The sequence below is a fragment of the Podarcis vaucheri genome (genome assembly GCF_965113315.1).
Source record: "Podarcis vaucheri genome assembly, chromosome: 8".
NCBI classification, from domain to species: Eukaryota; Metazoa; Chordata; class Lepidosauria; order Squamata; family Lacertidae; genus Podarcis; species Podarcis vaucheri.
Genome location: NC_138766.1, coordinates 48,784,634 through 48,802,261, shown reverse-complemented (window position 1 = coordinate 48,802,261; position 17,628 = coordinate 48,784,634). Strand labels below are relative to the sequence as shown.

Genomic DNA, 17,628 nt, shown 5'->3' with positions numbered 1-17,628 from the left:
ATATATATATATATATATGTATATTGCTTTGGTTTGGTTTGTGGTTAAGGCAGAACCAGTAAAGGTCATGAGAATCCTATGCAACAGGTAGCTTCTAAGGCTTTACTTTAAATCTTCTTCAGCTTACAATGTCTACTTGCAACTCCTTTGTTTGAATTACGGGGGAAAAAATGTACATCTGATAAGCCAATGAGTTTGGTAGATTCTCTTACTTGAAGTGGTCACTTAGTTAATTCAAATTGCACTCATTAATAAGTGAGTTCTGTCCCAAGTAGCCTATTCAGGTCAGGGCTAGCTATGACTTGTTTTCTTTTTCCTTTTTATGGCTGGGTTCTGTTTCATTGCCTGATCCATTGCATCCATTGATTTCTGTTAAAATTACTTGAAAAGTAAGTGTGTGTGTGTGTGTGTGTGTGTGTGTGTGTGTGTGTTCAGTGGCGTAGCGTGGGTTCTCAGCACCCGGGGCAAGGCAAGTAATTTGCGCCCCCTAACCCGTGGATTTGCGCTCCCTAACCCTAACCCCCAGATGTTGCGCCCGGTGCGGCCGGCCCCCCCTGCACCCCCCACGCTACGCCACTGTGTGTGTTTATGTACTATCCCCTAACTTGGTGTTTTGTCTTCCAGTATGTTCTGTCTGTCCTGAAATTCACCTACCCTACTCTTTTTCAAGGGTAAGTATTTCAAAAGCGCATTACAAATGACAGAATAAGTAGGTAGCTGTACCAGACAGAGGGTAATGTTGGTGTATACAATTGCTGTATATCCTCATCTGGGAAACTCCTATATGTTTTATTGTTACAACATGTTATTCACTTGTCCTAATTCTTAGCTCTCTGCTTCTGTGTCAAAAACTGCTATTTTTTCACCAGCCCCTCCCTGTAGCTGAGGGGGAAGGAATGTGCCATTTTCCAAGTTTTGATAACTTTCATTCCCCATTTCAAATGTTCAAGGGCTTCAAATATGTCAAATCCTATGGTCGGCCTACTTCCCACAAAACAGCAGAGGAAGGCTGTACAAAGGCAGTTTAACCAAAATCACAAAGCTGATGGCAGAGTGCTCAAACTGTTCTGAGGGAGAGATTTGATTGGTGGTTTAAAATTGACAGCTATGGGGGGCAAGGGGGGGGCAAGACCAAGATGGTAGGAAAGAGAGTTCTTATTTTCACAGTGGCTTCTGAAAGTCTCTGTCAAGTTACAACAGTTCTTAAGATTCTGTGTGACAAACCCAGACAAAACAAGTGTAAGCTGATGGTTATTTGAGTGAGGATTATCTAATTATGCATGAGGTGAAAAAGTGAATAGAGAGAAATGTGTCTCCAGTAAGACTAGAAAATGGGATCACTCAGTTAAGCTGATGGGCAGTAGACTAGATTGACCATGTTGTGTGGGGGAGCTGACATAATGCCCTCCAGATGCTGTTGGACAACAACTCCCATTATGACTGTTGCCCTTGCTGCTTGGGCCATATGGAAGTCCAACAACATCTGGAGGGCATGATATTGACGACCCCTGCTGAAGTGGCTTGCTTTGGGCCACCCAACAAGTTCATAGCAAGACTCATAGCTTATACAGTGGTACCTTAGGTTAAGTACTTAATTCGTTCCGGAGGTCCGTTCTTGACCTGAAACTGTTCTTAACCTGAAGCACCACTTTAGCTAATGGGGCCTCCTGCTGCTGCCGCGCCGCTGGAACCTGATTTCTCTTCTTATCCTGAAGCAAAGTTCTTAACCTGAAGCACTATTTCTGGGTTAGCGGAGTGTGTAACCTGAAGCGTATGTAACCTGAAGCGTATGTAACCCGAGGTACCACTGTACAGCTTACCTGACACTAATTCATATAATATTCTTTTAAATATATATATGTGCATCCTAATCAATATTTGCCTTGCATATGTTGGATATACAAACTAGCTTCAGTGTCACTTCTGCAAATGGCCTTAGAGAAGGAGAAGTTGGCTTAAGCTCTGTTCCCTGTGGCCTCAACAGGTGGAATCTTTGATTTCAGAATTTAGCAGTGTAAAAGCTTTGTGGTTTTGCTCCACTTAAACAGCTGATGCTTTAACTACAGGTGCGGGTGCATCTACTGGCTCTGCAGCAGCCCAAGTTGCCTGTTAGGAATATAATTTGTTGTTTTGTTCCATCATCATAATTTTATTTTGTTGCCCTTTATACTGCCAGTCCAATGACTGAAGGCAGCATATGATCAGACTGTGTCACTCATGGAAGAAGCCTCTACTGTGAGTAATAATTGATTTGGGTTAATTGTTTAGAAACAGAACATTGTACGTGTTTCAATTGCAGCTGGCAGACACTAGTTGGTGGATTTCTCCTACACATTTCCTGGAAGATTGGCTGGACTGAGATCAGCAGCAGTTCAAGGTACAATGAAATTGCAGTGTAAGAATATACAGACGGTATTCCAATTAATATTCACTGGAATATGTGTCATCTTATTTCAGATACTTGGCTGTGGTTTTTACCCCATAATGTTGCAAGAACTGTGTAGTGGTAAAATAATAATAAACATGCACACACTTTTTTCTGTATGTAACTGGAGTGTTTTCTTTATGCATTTATATAACTTTGCACATATACTCATGAGATTAAAACCATAGGATAGGCCACAGTTTCATCAAGTGTCTGTGGACAAGTGTGTAGGCTTTTCTCTTCCAGCCCCCTGTCCCATTCTTATATTATTAGCATGGTCAAATGAAGATACTTCCCAACTCTATAGGGCATTTTAGATTGCATACAATCTAGAACTGAGAAATCTGCTGTTTGCATCTTAGTATGCAAGATCACTTACTTGCTGTTTGACTGTCTAGCCCAGGCATCCCCAAACTCGGCCCTTCAGATGTTTTTTAGGACTACAACTCCCATCATCCCTAGCTAACAAGACCAGTAGTCAGGGATGATGGGAACTGTAGTCCCAAAACATCTGGACGGCTGAGTTTGGGGGTGCCTGGTCTTGCCCAATTATGAACTGTTTGGGATACAGTTTTAGGAATAGCTGATTTATTCCATGGAAATCTAGTCTGATGTTTAAATTGAACACATTAAAAAAAACCTCTCATGAATTTGAGAGGCAAAAACCCACAGAAAAAAATGCTTCATTTTGTCCAGGGTTATGTACGTAAGTATATAAGAAGAAACCCCCTGATCAGGCCAGTGGCCCATGTAACCCACTCTCCTGTTCTCCCAGTGACTAACTAGATACCTATGGGAAGTATGTGAGCAGGACCCAAGTGCCCCACTGCTCTTTCCTCTCCCAGCAACTGGTGTGCAGAGGCATAATGCTTCTGGAGGTGGAAACAGAACATAGTCATCCTGCCTGGTAACCATTGTTAGCCTTCCCCACTATGAATTTGTCTGATCCTCTTGGGAAGACATCCAAGTTGGTGACCATCACTTCCTCTTGTGGAAGTTGGTTCCTGTGCACTGCGAGAAGAAGTATTTCCTTTTGTCTGTTCTGACTCTTCCAGCATTCAGCTTCTTTGGAATCTGGATGCCCCTGTGTTCTAGTATTTTGAAGGAGGGAGAAAAACCTCCCTCTCCACTTTCTTCTTTCCATGCATAATTTTACACACCTCTATCATGTCCTCCCCTAGAAGAATAGTGACCTGTGACATAAAGATCTGTGCTTGGAGAAATTCATTCTGAGCAACGTCAGTAGTTCTGTTCTTCCATTTGTAGAATGGCTGCACATCAGGGGATAGATATCTGATGGAGCTCCAGGGTGGCATTCTGTGATAGCAACTGAACATTGTGGTAAGGGTGGCTTAAATATTGTTCTCGTCACCCTGATGCTTTCTGTTAAAAACCAAAGCGCTGTTGTCTCCTAACTTGGTTAAATATTGTTCTGCTTTGGAGCTTAAGACTTCACTCCACTAGATGTCAGTCTAAGCAAGGTAATCCTAACACAGAGACTTTCCTGCTCCCTGCTCTTGTTGAATAAAAGATGGGATGCAAAGGATGGCATCCCGCAGAAGACCTAAAGTTAAAAGGGGAGGAGTGTAAGGAAAGAGGCACTCCTTAGGGTACCCAGAACTCAAGCAATTTAATGCTTGGACATGGAAAGAACTGACAGCATGGATGAGGCAGAATAGGAAGTCTGTTTTCAAGAGGCATGCTTCAGAATTCTGCACTGGCTGCAGCTTCTACCCCTTCTTCAAATGCAGCTTCATGCAGAATGTGTTACATTAGTCAAGGGGTCCCCAACATGGGCATAGCCAGGATTTATTTTGCGGGGACAGGCTTTATATTGGGGTGGGGCAGCACCAAATTATCTGTGATGAAATTAGTCAGTTAAGTATTTTTATTTACTTGATTTGGGGTGGTAGCTGCCCCCCTGCCCTCTGGCTATGTATTTGATCTTTGTGTACATATTCCCTACAACATGGAAGATTATTATCTTATAGAAATATCAGCACTGGGGTGTCTTAAGATTTTGATCAGCAACAATGATGGAAGACTCAGGCTGTGTGCAAGTCATGAGTTCCTCGCTCTGTTCATTGAGCCACAGAATAAATGAGATTTTGGCTGTTGGCTTCCTTGGTGCCTAAAGTTCCCTTCAGTCTCATTTGCAGAAATACTGAGTATCATCAACCCCAACAGATTTCAAAGTGGGTGGGGTGACTCATATTGTACTTGTGTCTCTGTTTGCAGATGGAAAGATACAGGAGCTGCTTCTAACTCCTTCAGAAATCTAGATCTGAAAGTAGGCTGTTTGTGTACACATAATTCTCCAAGAACCTCTGTATTTTGTGTCTAGAATGAACAAACTATGCCTTGGGTGATGAGTGCATCCACACAACAACCTTAACTTGCCTATTTTTCCATCAACAAAGGAAGCCTAAGGATGAGAGGGGTATTTAGATTTTGAGTGTGTGCTGAAATTTCTCTGATTGAGATCTTTTAACTCCTTCACAGAAGAGTTATCTGCAATGCTCTTTGGGTAGATGCCATGATGATCAATCTAGATTTGTAGCGTAGGCATGTCTTGTCATCTCCAAGTTACCATTCCGATTCATGGAATACTGCATATTTCTTTCGTACTTGTCAAGGAATGCACAACACAGTGCTCTATGCAAAGTCATTATAGCAGATTCTGAGCCTGACTGTTGTATGGCTTGGCATGTTAGAGTGATGACTGCTGTTGAAGCATTTCCCGTAGTGCTAGACATTCTTTTCCAGCCCTGAAAAAGAATCCCTCTTGGCAGGATTGAGTTCTGAAGTTCCATCGTGGGAACGGTTCTAATGGCCTTTTCCATTGCATTTTAGATGGTCACATTGGACATGCAAACATTTCAGGGATTCCTGAGACTTCACATTGTGGTCAGTGATCTCTGTTTTCCACATGGAGACCTCATTCTCAAGCTTTAGGGCTTTATTTTTCCACTGCTACTTCAGTTCAAATGACATTGCTTGTTTTAAGGAGGCATCTGAATTGAAGTTACCAGCAAAATAATTATAGTAGTTGTCAGTTTGAGCCAGATAAGATTTGGGCCCGGTGTGAGGGAAGAGAATTTATGTTGTATGAGCAGAAGTTGGATTGAATTCAACTAACTCATTGCTTGAGCAGAACAACATACTTAAAAACAGAATCAGGAGATTACACTGTAGAGGCATGTCATCATTGCAGATTTTCAGAAGAGCTAACCCAATATGGTTACTTGGATACACTGCATCTTTGCAGCATGGGAATGGTCAGATACAATGCCAAGAGATGTATCTTGCAGAGCTTCCAACTTCCTTCATGGCTCTTAATTACACCTGGTCCAGGTTCATTTCCCTTTGTTTAGTTGAGGAAAATGTTTTGGATAGATGTCTTTTGATATCGTTTGTATACAGAATCTGGCATAGTCGTAACTGTATGCGCCATTTGTTTTTACAGAACTGAAGTGCTGTCATGGCTTCCAGCTTCTGCACTCTTTGTGGGCATTATTTATGCAGGTTCCAGGGCACTGTCCAGACTGGTAAGATACAGGCAAATGGAAACTAACATGCTTTTTCATTTGTTGGTGTTAATGTTTTACTCCAGATAGCATACTAAGGTTAAAGTCATTGACCTAACTGAGGTTAAAGTCATTTGTAAAAACACTAACTGCCGTTTGGAAGATGTAAGCGTCATCTGGAGCAAGTTTAGGGAAAGTGGGGGAGGAGAAGGGGCAAATCCCGTCGCACAAGTGGAAATCCTTGTGCTGACTGGATGGTTTCTTTGCAAACAATTCCCTAATTTTCAGCTTTGCGTGTTATATTGTCCCTATATGTACATTGGTGACAATAACAACCACTTTTGCAAATATGATGCATGAACAGATTCAACAAGACTGAAATGTATATCTCCAGCTGTGTATAATGCAAAACTGATAATTAATGATGAAAGAGGTTATATATATATATTAAATAAGCTGCCTTGCATGGGTGTAATGGGTATAATGAGCTCCAGCAGCAAAATAACTAAGAATTCTCAGCACAAAACAAGTCACCTTTAACAGGAGCCAGAGCTCATTCCCTTCCTCTCTTTCCTTTTGCCCTGGGAATTAGCACATGAAGCACTTACATCCTCTGATAAGGCAACTGGGGAAGTTTAGTCTATGTGACTCTTCCTTTTTCTGTTGACTTACATCCCATAATCTCCCCCTCCCCACTTTTTTCTGTTACTCCCGCCTCTTCAGAATCTACTGTTATGATGAGGCCTTAGCTCATTGTGCATGAATATGAAAGATGCTCCATCTTGACACATGAAATAGATAGGAGCATAAAATGAATTTTCATTGTTGTTAACATGATTCCTAAATTAGTGCTCAAATGCCTATTGCCACTACTGTGGTGCATCATATAACTACATATAGCTTCATTTCCAAATCAGTCGAGCTGGTTTTAATTATGATGTTTGCTTTGTCCCTTTGTTTGGTGAGTAATTCTGCGCTGCATGAGAGCCAGTGCGGACACGTAGTGGGGAGACCTGGCTTCAGATTCTTGCTCTTCCCCAAACTCAGTCTCAGTTCCTCTTTAAAATGGCGGTGTTAAGATGGGATTGTGAAAACACTTGAAATGTTGTTTTTTTTATTTCTGCACTTGAAATGCAATCTACACAGTGGCTGTAGAAATGGGTCTTACTTAGCTGTGAGGGCATGTGCCTGCCTATTTCATCTAAGAATTTACATTTCAAACTGAAATGAGAATTTCTGGAACAACAACTGGCTGAGATGTGTTCGTGAGATAGTGGAATTGAGGAGATGGCAATTTGCTTATGCTGGCTGGACCAACATACTGAGCTTCCTTTTATAAAGACTAAAGCTCCTAAAAAATATCAGCAAAGACAATAGACATCTGGCGAAGGTTAGCTGAGCTGGGCAATCTGGAGCCACTGTTGGCAGCAAAACACATTTCTCTTGGCTCTAGAAAGAGCCAATAGCGTATGGGAGGGGAAGGGGTGTGTGAGTGTGTCTGTATATACATGTGTGTGTTAAAACTTGGCTGCAGAAAAGGAAAAATGTAAATTCTGGTGTCAGCTTTCTTAGACATTGCTTCTAGTATTTCCTATTATTGTGCTCCAGTTCAAGTGGCCTGTGTTAGATGACGGGCTCCGTTTAACTTTCTGCCTCAGCAGCAGTGAGGGGCAGCATAAATGGTGGGTAACAAGGCCAGCAGTGGAACTAGGAACTGTGCCTTGTTTTTAAAATATATCTGTATTGATAAAATATAATCAACACTGACCCCATAACAAAATGTACACGGCAAAACATGATGTGATGTTTTTACAAGAGATTAACAATAATGATTGGCAAATTCTTGAGCATGGGCGGCATGAATTGTTTTTTTGATCCTACTGAAGACCAGTCAACAACTGACTGGTTATGTGCCATGTTTGGCTGTTCATTGAATACCATTTCTTGCAAATTCCCAAGTATTTAGAATGTACTTTGTTAAGTGGGTGTGTCTTAGGTCCAAATAATTTGTTATGGCCTACATGTTTGTTACTAGAAAAAGCATTTCTAGTGAAAAAAATACAAGAATAACAGATAAATTGTTTATACAAAATAAAAAAGATCAGTGGCAGACACCTAAAATAAGTATCCTATCAAATAAAGCTGTTCCTTTAATTTACAAATTCCGTTTTATACAGAACTAATTTATAGTATCCTTGCATGTACGTCTTAGAAGACAAATTAGTTTGACTAGATAGTCCATATTCCAAGTTTTCCATATAGTTTCCAGTTTGGACGTGGTTCGTTTTTGGAGTGATGAGATAGGTTTCATTAGCTCAAGGGTTCCCAACCTTTTCTGACATGGGGGGGGGGCGCTATATGGAATCGAGAGAGCCATTAGCAACACCCTCTCTCTCCCAATTTACCAGATGGCTCCACTTTTCCTCCAGCTGCTCAGTTGTCAATTTACATGTGTTTGAAGGCTCAGATCAGCATCTTGGGTATTTGCAGTGCTTCTTTCCCCCTGGGGGGATGCAAGAATACATATACACCTAAACCAGGGGTCAACCTTTTTCAGCCATGGGCTGGTCCACCGTCCCTCAGACCATGTAGTGGGCCGGAATATATTTTGAAAAAAATAATGAATGAATTCCTATGCACCACAAATAACCCAGAGATGCATTTTAAATAAAAGCACACATTCTACTCATGTAAAAACACGCTGATTCCCGGACTATCCGCAGGCCGGAAGAAATCGATTGGCCCACGGCCCTTAGGTTGCCTACCCCTGCCCTAAACATTTTGTGAATCTTTGTACTTTTGTCCGTTTACTTTATTTCCCCAGATTAACTATAAAATGGTGGTTTTCTTGAGTAAAAATGAGAGTACCCCTAAATATATTTTTAGGAAAAAAAGCCCTGGGTATTTGAATACACATTTTTGCATGATTATTTTTTTAAAAAATCACAGTGGGTTAATAAAGAAATAGATCAGAGTTTTGAGCATGTATGAAATTGACACAGACTGAAACTAGGCTAAACATTCTGTCCCTTCCTGGAGAACTGTTTTTCCTCATGGTACTAGTTCTTAGCACTATGCTCATGGGAGAAATCTAATGCTTTGTGCGCCACCTCATTTCATACCTGCAAGCTCCTACAGCTGTTTATAAGGGAAACTGTATGCCTAGAAATATCTGGTTTTTAGGACAACCCAAGAGAAACATGAATAAGTGCAGAAGAGGATCTTTTCAGAATCTGCAGTGCTAATCTTATTGGTCACATTTTCTCCCTTGACAGCCAATTCCTATCTTTCTTACCTTACACAATGCTGCAGACGTTATAGCTTGTGGAATCGAGGCATTTGTGCAGAAAGAGGTATGACAAAATGAATTTCCTGTGTTGTTAACAGCCTGTGCCAGGGCTTTGGAAATAGTGAAATTAGTGTTACCAGGTTTTCCCAGCTCTGCTAAATAATCCAGTTACTAATTTAATTTTATTTTTAATAAGGGAAATACTTCAAACGTTTTCCTTTCAGAAATGGAAAGAAAATTATTGAATTCTGTGGGAAGAATGTGTATTTTGAAGTCTGTAAAAGGGAGTCGAATGATGGTGTCACTCTGAAGATAAATAGCTCAGATCATTGAACCAGAGAGGGGGAAAATACTGATTTTGATGCAGTCCAAGAGTTGTATCCTTGGTAGTTTTGCCTTAGTGAAAAACCCCTTCCACAAATTGGGACACCCAATATTTTTCAACTGCAGCCCTATAGTATTCTGTTCCAGCATTCCCAACCACCAGGAGCAGCTTTCAAAGGGAGGAACTTAAGCAGGTAGGAAGAATTGGTGAAAATCAGATGCCCCAGATTATATAAGTGGGAACTCTTTCCACTAAGGCTGTGGTGAGGAACATTTGGTCTAATTGAGCCCTCGGTTAAAAGCTATTTGAAGTATAATGTAGATCCTACCTGAACAACAACAGGGAGGGAAGGCGCATTTCATGGAGAGAGGTGTTTGTTTGTTTTTTAAAAAGATGAGGCCACCACTGAAAAGGCCCTGCCAGAATTAGCTCCTGGTGTAGAATTAGCATTTTGCAACAGCTGTAGCTTATGAATCCTTTTTAAAGGCAGACACACATAGATTGCATTACACTAACCCAGTCTAGAGGTAACCAGGGAAATATCTTCTACATCCAGATAGGGTCACAGCTAGTAATAAGGCAATCCTAATAATTTGGCTGGGGTATGTGTGCAATTTTACAAGCTAATTTATTTAGGAACTATTTCAAGTTGAGCTCATTTTTTCTTCTACAGGTACCACAATAATAGAACTTGCATTTGGAAAACTGTCAGAAGTCTAGATGCATAATAACACATTTTCTTTCCAGTGTTTTGATTGCATTTTATTTCCTTTCTTAACAGCAGACCTCTAGACTAAAAATTTGTAGGTAAGTTTCTCAATGTATAAGTCTATAGAGAATTTCACAGAGGGCCTAGATTTCTCACAGATTGCAAAGTTGGTCTTCTAGTCATCGTAAACTTCAAAAAGGACAAGTTTTTAATGCTTAAATCCAGAAAAGCTTTGAACATAAAGATGAAACTGTCTAGAAATTATATTACTCAGCAGGTTGACACACAGAGTCCCACCATAACTTCTCCAGGTGAATCATAATTCCATGGTTCTTTTTCTTGACTCACCTCTTGGAGTTGTCTTTCTGAAGCCAACACAGTTAAGCCTCCTTAAGTTCATTAAAATCAGTGGTCTTAGGCATCCCTAATTATTCATTGGATTTAGGCCTAGGACCAATTTGAATTGGGTGCATCATTATTAAATTAGATTCCTTTTTAAATACAGTACAGTATTGTTTCAGAGAATTATAGTAAGTGCTCAGAAATATATATCTGTATTTGATGAGCTTTGGATCAGAGGGGATGAAATAATTGTGTTTGTGTGCATATTTTTTCAAAATGCTTAAATACACAATTTCCAAAAGACCTTGACGGCAAAAGATTGTTCACAGGCAAACAGAACTATGAGAAGATATTATATAAGAATGATTCAGTAAAATATCTCAAAAATAATAAACATATTTTAACTTTGTGTTTAAAAGTAACTCAAGTTAATAACTTAAGAAAACTTTTTGGAATTCAAGTGTTTTTGTATTAAGCCAGTATTCCCCCCCTCCCCGCAGATTATAGCAGCTTCAGAGAGGTGATTTGCATTGGAGAAACTGTGTGAGAGAAAGGACTAACTTTTTCTAGCATGGCCCACATGGCCAATTTTTATCCTGCTGTGATGGATACGTTACTGTACTTGACATCATGTGACACCAGGTGTGGGATAACTAAAGTGCGTCCATGACAGCTGCAGTGGGGCTTGCATTTGGGCTGCTTACATTCAGCTCCAACTGCAAGCCCTGCTTTTGGCAAAAGGATTTGCAGCTGTGGTTTGAATTCAAGCTGGGTCTGCAAAGCAAGAATAGGGCAGATGGGGTCGTGACAAAAGCAGAAGGGGATGTTGTAAGAAGGGGCTACTACACATTGTGTGTCTTAGCTTTTTTTCCTCTTCTCCCAACGGGCAATTTCAGTGTCTATGTTATTCTCATCCATTTGATCATGCTTGTTGCTTGTCATGTGGCAAATATAGTAGTAGTTGGAATAATAACAAAACCGAAAATTATGAATAAAGCCAGGGCAGGGCTTTGGTTATGGCAGCGGCAGACAATATGATGTTGGAGTCCAGCTTCCATTATCACTGACTATTGGTCATGCTGCCTTGTGCTGATGAGATTTGGAGTCCATCATCATCTGAAAAGTACCATGTGTGCTATCCCTGGGTCACCATGTTTGAATTGAGCATGCGATCAAATCTCCATTCAGCCATGAAGCTCACTGGATAACCATGGACTGGATAACCATGGTCAATATTTCACAGCTTAACCCTAACTTACAGGGTAATAGTGAGGATAAATGAGACATAGAACTACATGTACCTCCTTGAGCTATTTGGAGGCAGGATGAGATAGATACAGGATGAGATAGACAGATGGATGTATTTAATGAAATAGAAATATATAATTCCTCTGAGAATGCATTGCAATGAATGTCAGTCATGTGGCATACTGTTTCTTCCATGCAGAGTGCTGACTCTTCTGGTAGCAGCAGGGTGCCTTCCTTTCTGTGATCCACAGGTAGGTAGGTTGGTTTAAAAAAATACAATCCTAAGATGACTGTGAAATGGCTGCCTCCTTCCATTTGTCTTGCTATTGGATTCAGGAAGTGAACATTCCCTCTTGATTGTGATTGGCTATTGAGAAGAAAAGGCAGGAGGGCACAGGCCAAGCAACAAAACCTTTCACAGAGGCAGGTCCGCCATAGCAAGCCCTAGGAAACAGTGTGCTGAAAGGAGTCTAATGCTTTTCAGGTGTAAAAATCTTCGGGGCATCTGCACAGAAACAAGCTATATTTTCAAGCGAAATCTTCATGTCTTTGTTTCTGAATCATTTTGTATATATGGATAATATTTTAGTCAGCCAAATAAGTTTTTTTGCACTGGAAATACATTAGGCATATTTCAGTAAATTGTTTCTTAGTGCCTCTGGAAGTCTCCTCTTCTCTCCCCACATGCATTATTGCACTTGTTTTTAAAAACATACAGCCACGTCCATGTTTACTCAGAGCTGTTTTTAAGTTTTGAAGAGAGAGTGAATAGTGGTGCTGTCTTCTCCGTGAGACTGCCTGCCCACTCCTCTCCTTTGCAACCCACCAATATCTGAATTAGGTCTGGGTGGGACGCAGAAGGGGGCCTTCTCTGTGCCCTCGGTTGGTTTTCAAACTCTCTCCCTAGGGAGGCGCCTCTCGCCCCCTCTTCCATCACTTCTAAAACACCTTTTTATACAGGCATCCATCCAACCTGCCATTCTCTTAAGCTTTCAACCTTCCTGGTTAATTAGCTTTGAATTCTGTTTTACCTCCTTTTTTGTCCCTCTTATAATTTGTATTTTTCTTGAGGCTGCCCTCTGTTAAAAGCTGCCTCAAACATTAATGGAAAGGCAGGCTAACAACTTTTAAAGTGATTAAAACAAGATTGCAGCCATAGCAGGCAAAACTTAGCATTGAAGAAAAAAGCCAGTAGTGCGTGACAATGAGAAACCACCACCCAGATCCCTCTCTCCCCAAGGTAAGGCCTGTCTATGGGGGGCGGGGCGGATGCTCACACATGCCCTACACTTTGACAGAACATGTGGAAGGGTGGGGGTTGTGGAGTTGCAAGCCCTCCACCACCAGCACTTGGTGTGACCAGCCTCCATTTCATCTTCATGTTCATCCCTGGTACAAACAGTCTATATGCACATCAATGTAGCACTCCTCCACATGAAGGGAGACCAGAGTCAATGTCCCCACTTTGTTGTGGTGAAGCTCTATGCTGGATGCGATCCGTGCGGTGAGGCAGAGCCACATCCGCCCTCCCAGCACCACTGCAGCTTACTTGGAAGGAGCTGGCATGGGGCAGGGGGGCAGCAGAACTGCATAGTCCTGCCCTCACCAGCACCTTGCCCTACCACAGGTCCCTCCAGTATGCTGCAGCAATGCTGGTGTTGGGAGGGTGGATCAGTCCCATTATGCGGGCTGCTGCTCTGCGCATACACTGTTGTGCATGAATCGAGCTTCTTTACATTCCAGTCAGATTTGCAGGCATGGACACAGCAGTAGTGGAGCTAGCCCTCAGTCCCTCCCATAAAGGTAAAGGTACCCCTGACCATTAGGTCCAGTCGTGGACGACTCTGGGGTTGCAGTGCTCATCTCGCTTTATTGGCCGAGGGAGCCGGCGCACAGCTTCTGGGTCATGTGGCCAGCGAACTAGAGCAGCTCACGGAAACACCGTTTACCTTCCCGCCGGAGCGGTACCTATTTATCTACTTGCACTTTGACGTGCCTTCAAACTGCTAGGTTGGCAGGAGCAAGGACCAAACAACGGGAGCTCACCCCGTCGCAGGGATTCAAACCGCCGACCTTCTGATCAGCAAGCCCTAGGCTCAGTTGTTTAGACCACAGCACCACCCACGTCCTCCAGTCCCTCCCATACAAAGCACATAATACCTTGTGTTACACCAGGGGTTGCCAACCTGGTCCCTACCACCCACTAGTGGGAGTTTCAGGATTCCAGGGGGGCGGTAGGGGTTCTACGCCACGTTACTGCAGCACTGGTAGGAGGTAAGGAAATTTTACCATCAAGAAAAATGCATTAGTGGGCGGTAGGTATAAAAAGGTTGACTACGCCTGTGTTACACAATGAAGTCTGTTTTCGATGTAGATACCCAAACACATGTCTTATTGTTTTTGTTGCTGCTACATGAAAAGAAGACATGATATCAAATGACTAATAAATTAAACTGAAATTGATACAAAGTGGCAGCTCTTTTTAATATATTTTTTTTCCTAGAACATTTCTCCTCCAGCAACTACATCTTGGAACCATTTATGAAGGAGGGTTTATCTCTCTTTGCTTTGATGTTGTATTTTACAGTTTGACACAGATGGCTATTTTTGGGCCCTCATCCATTTGCTATGCATTGGTAAGTTTTTAATAAATTTGTGAAAATTAAGCTGTACTGCATAAGTGCTGCTCCTTTTCATTTTAGTAGCGTTTCGGCTGAGGCTCCCAGTTTTCTGGCTTTTGTCCCTCAGTACAATAGCCAACAAATTGCATAAGCGGAGTTTGTTTGTATTGCTTCCACTTGGAACAGAAGCTTATTGTGTGTTCCTTCCAAAGGTATATGAATGAATCCAACTTTGCATTGAATTGTATGACACCATGAAAATGGAAGGGAAAACAAATATAGGCAGATCAAAGCTCTGAAATGATTTGGAGAGAACAGAGCACTGAAGAGTGAGAACAAATAAAGGAAATGAGATTTTGATCTATACTGGTTGGAAATAAATGCATAACTACAAAACTGGGCATTAGCCAAAGTAGCTTAAATGCTGCATAAAAGTTTAGATTTTTCTAACTGCAAATAGATTTTAACAATCACATTGATACCAAATTTAAATTGGTCCCTAGCTGTCCACATTATGACTTGGGGCTTATCCGCTCCAAAGTGTTTGCATTTCTGTAGTCCACATGCCATTACCCTCAAACAACACCATTCTCAATGCTTTCCTCCTATAAATTCAGCTTTATCCTATATGGAGATAGTCCAGTGTTGAGGGAAATCAGACTCCAAACTGCTCCAGATCATTTTTTGGGGCGCTTTGTGGTGGGTGGATCAATTGTCACTTTCTGCTACTCCCCTTTCCATGCCCACTACCTCATCTGTGATTTGATTTCTTTTCCAGCAGTGTTCATAACTATTTCTGGTGTGCACCTGAATATTTCCCTCCCCTTTGATCCTTCAGATTTGCACAAATCCAGAAAACTGCACAAGCAAACCACATCAAACATTTCAATACCCAATATTTTGCCCAGCATTCTGAAAAATGTGTGTTGAGAATCACTTTAATTGCTTTTAGTTCTTTTTCAGCCCTGCTTGTAACTATTTCTGATGGCAGAACAGTCTCTCTCTCCTCTCTGATTTGCAGAAAACCAAAAAACTGCACAAGCAAATTTACAGTTGCCTGACCACATGCTTTTTGTGTAATTCCTGGGTGGGGAATTTTTTTAAAAAAACAGGCTGCATGCACCAGTATCTGCATACGTGCCATGTTGATATTTAATCAGCATTACAGAATCAACAAATCAGAAGGAGGGGGGAAGCATAAAAGGGAATGTCTACTGGTATGAATGGGAAATAGTGAAGTTGCTTCTCATATAAAGATTCAAGTACTTGCAGGTGTAGACTACTCCTTCTAATCTGAATGGTGGTGGGGATAGATAAACGGCTAAATAATGCTCAAGTGTGGACTTTTACGTGTTTTGTGTCCTTTTATTCACAGGGGCTTACAAAGTATATTATAATTCATGGAGACCTAATTCTCTAAGGTGATTTCCCATTGTTTTTATAGAGGGTAAAAGAGAAGAACCACCATTACAGAATAATAAAAAAAGATCAGGAGAAAGAGGTGTAAAGGTTTTAAGGTTTAATGTTTTACTATGTTTATATATATGTTGGAAGCTGTCCAGAGTGGCTGGGACAACCCAGTCAGACAGGTGGCGTATAAATAATAAATAATAATTATTATTTTAATTACAGATTGTTGTCATGATTGTAAGAACAAAGGGACTGAGGCACAGCTGTATAGTCAGTGATAAACTGAGGTCTCCATATCTCTGTGGTCAGTAGAATCCTGATGGAGACACTTTAAAAGAATTGGATAGCACGGGGGGGGGGGGGAGCCAACCCAAGCATCCAAATTAGAATGAATAATCTGTGCACATGGTTAAAGATTTGAAGAGAGAACAAGTTTTGGGGGGAGGGGATAAAGAGGAGGGAGGAAGGGGGGAAATTAGGATAAATGAGCAGGGACAAAAGTATATACTATTATGTATAACTAATGGGATGATTTTGATGCATGTTATTGTTAGATTTTTGACTGAATGATTTTTTTGTAAGTTATTTGACATCCCTGGATGAAAGTGTGATTATAAAGAAGGGGGGAGAGAGACACTTAAAAAGAAACACTTTAGGCCCCCCCCCTTAGTTTACAGCACCCCAACTGAATAAATTCACCAAGTAGACTATGGCAAGAGCTACCTGAAATACAGGTGAAACTCGGAAAATTAGAATATCGTGGAAAAGTTCATTTATTTCACCTGTATATGGTCATGAGTCTGGAATAGTGAGCTGTAAACATCACTCCCCTCTGTATCTCACACATACAAGAGTTACTTACAGTGTGGTGGATTTTGCTTGTGTGCTGCTTTGAGAGTGGGTCTTGGCAAGAACGCAAGGTTTACATACGATCAATCACCCATTTAAGAGCAACTTCTTCACTGCAGCTTTAATGCTCATCTTCCCTCTTTTCTCCCAATTTAGAAGGATATAAATTCTGTCAAGGACATAATGGCTTTGCAACTGGGTCACACAGCCTAGTAATGTAGTTCTCTGAGAACGTTTCTGTCGAGAGGGTGTGATGGTCCTGCCATTTGCTTTTGACTCCTTTAATGTTAGCCGCAATTCAAAACTCTGTGACTTCGTGCTTATCAAAAAGCCAAACAGCCATGAAATGGTTGGGAGTCAATTTAAAATAATGTTAGCTAGTTCTAATCCCCCAGAGCAGATTTGGGTGTGTGTGTGCTAGGAGGGGCGGGGGGAGTCTTACTCACAGTATATATTCCCCACTCCTCTATAGACCAGAACCCTCTAAATGTTGCCTGATTACAGCTCCCATCAGCCTTGACCCAGTGGCCTTGCTGGCTGAGGCTTTTGGAGTCCAGTAACATTTGAGGCACAGGTTCCCCTCTCCTACTGTAGACCAGCTACCCTGCTAACTTCCGAACATGAGGAAAATAATGCTGCCTTTTATGTTTTGGACAGGAATGTTATACCTGGAAACTTGGCAATGCCGTTTTCAGGAGTCAAAACACTGTCCCGACAATTTCTTTACAGCTGCAGGGCAGAAATTCTGGGAAGTTGAGCCAGGGCTGGTTCTTACCTGTTCTCATGGCCTGCAAGGGTCAGTCTGGCCTGTGCACTCTCTATGACTGGCGGCTCACATTGAATGGGGTTGTGTCCCCTGGATAAATATAGCTCTCCACCTTCC

The 17,628-nt window shown here is 41.5% G+C and overlaps 1 protein-coding gene across 3 annotated transcripts in view; it reads left to right on the top strand.

Moving 5' to 3' along the window:
- The window catches only part of TMEM241 (transmembrane protein 241), a 55,793-nt gene that overhangs the window by 5,150 nt on the left and 33,015 nt on the right, over nt 1-17,628 (top strand). For 2 of the 3 annotated variants that reach the window (XM_082234858.1, XM_082234859.1), the window contains exons 2-9: nt 625-671; nt 2,300-2,377; nt 5,892-5,973; nt 9,228-9,305; nt 10,348-10,373; nt 12,065-12,116; nt 14,453-14,501; nt 15,862-15,907. In XM_082234858.1, the coding sequence (XP_082090984.1) occupies nt 625-671; nt 2,300-2,377; nt 5,892-5,973; nt 9,228-9,305; nt 10,348-10,373; nt 12,065-12,116; nt 14,453-14,501; nt 15,862-15,907 (458 nt within the window). The remainder of the gene's footprint in view (nt 1-624; nt 672-2,299; nt 2,378-5,891; nt 5,974-9,227; nt 9,306-10,347; nt 10,374-12,064; nt 12,117-14,452; nt 14,502-15,861; nt 15,908-17,628) is intronic. The other variant, XM_082234860.1, reaches the window with a different exon arrangement.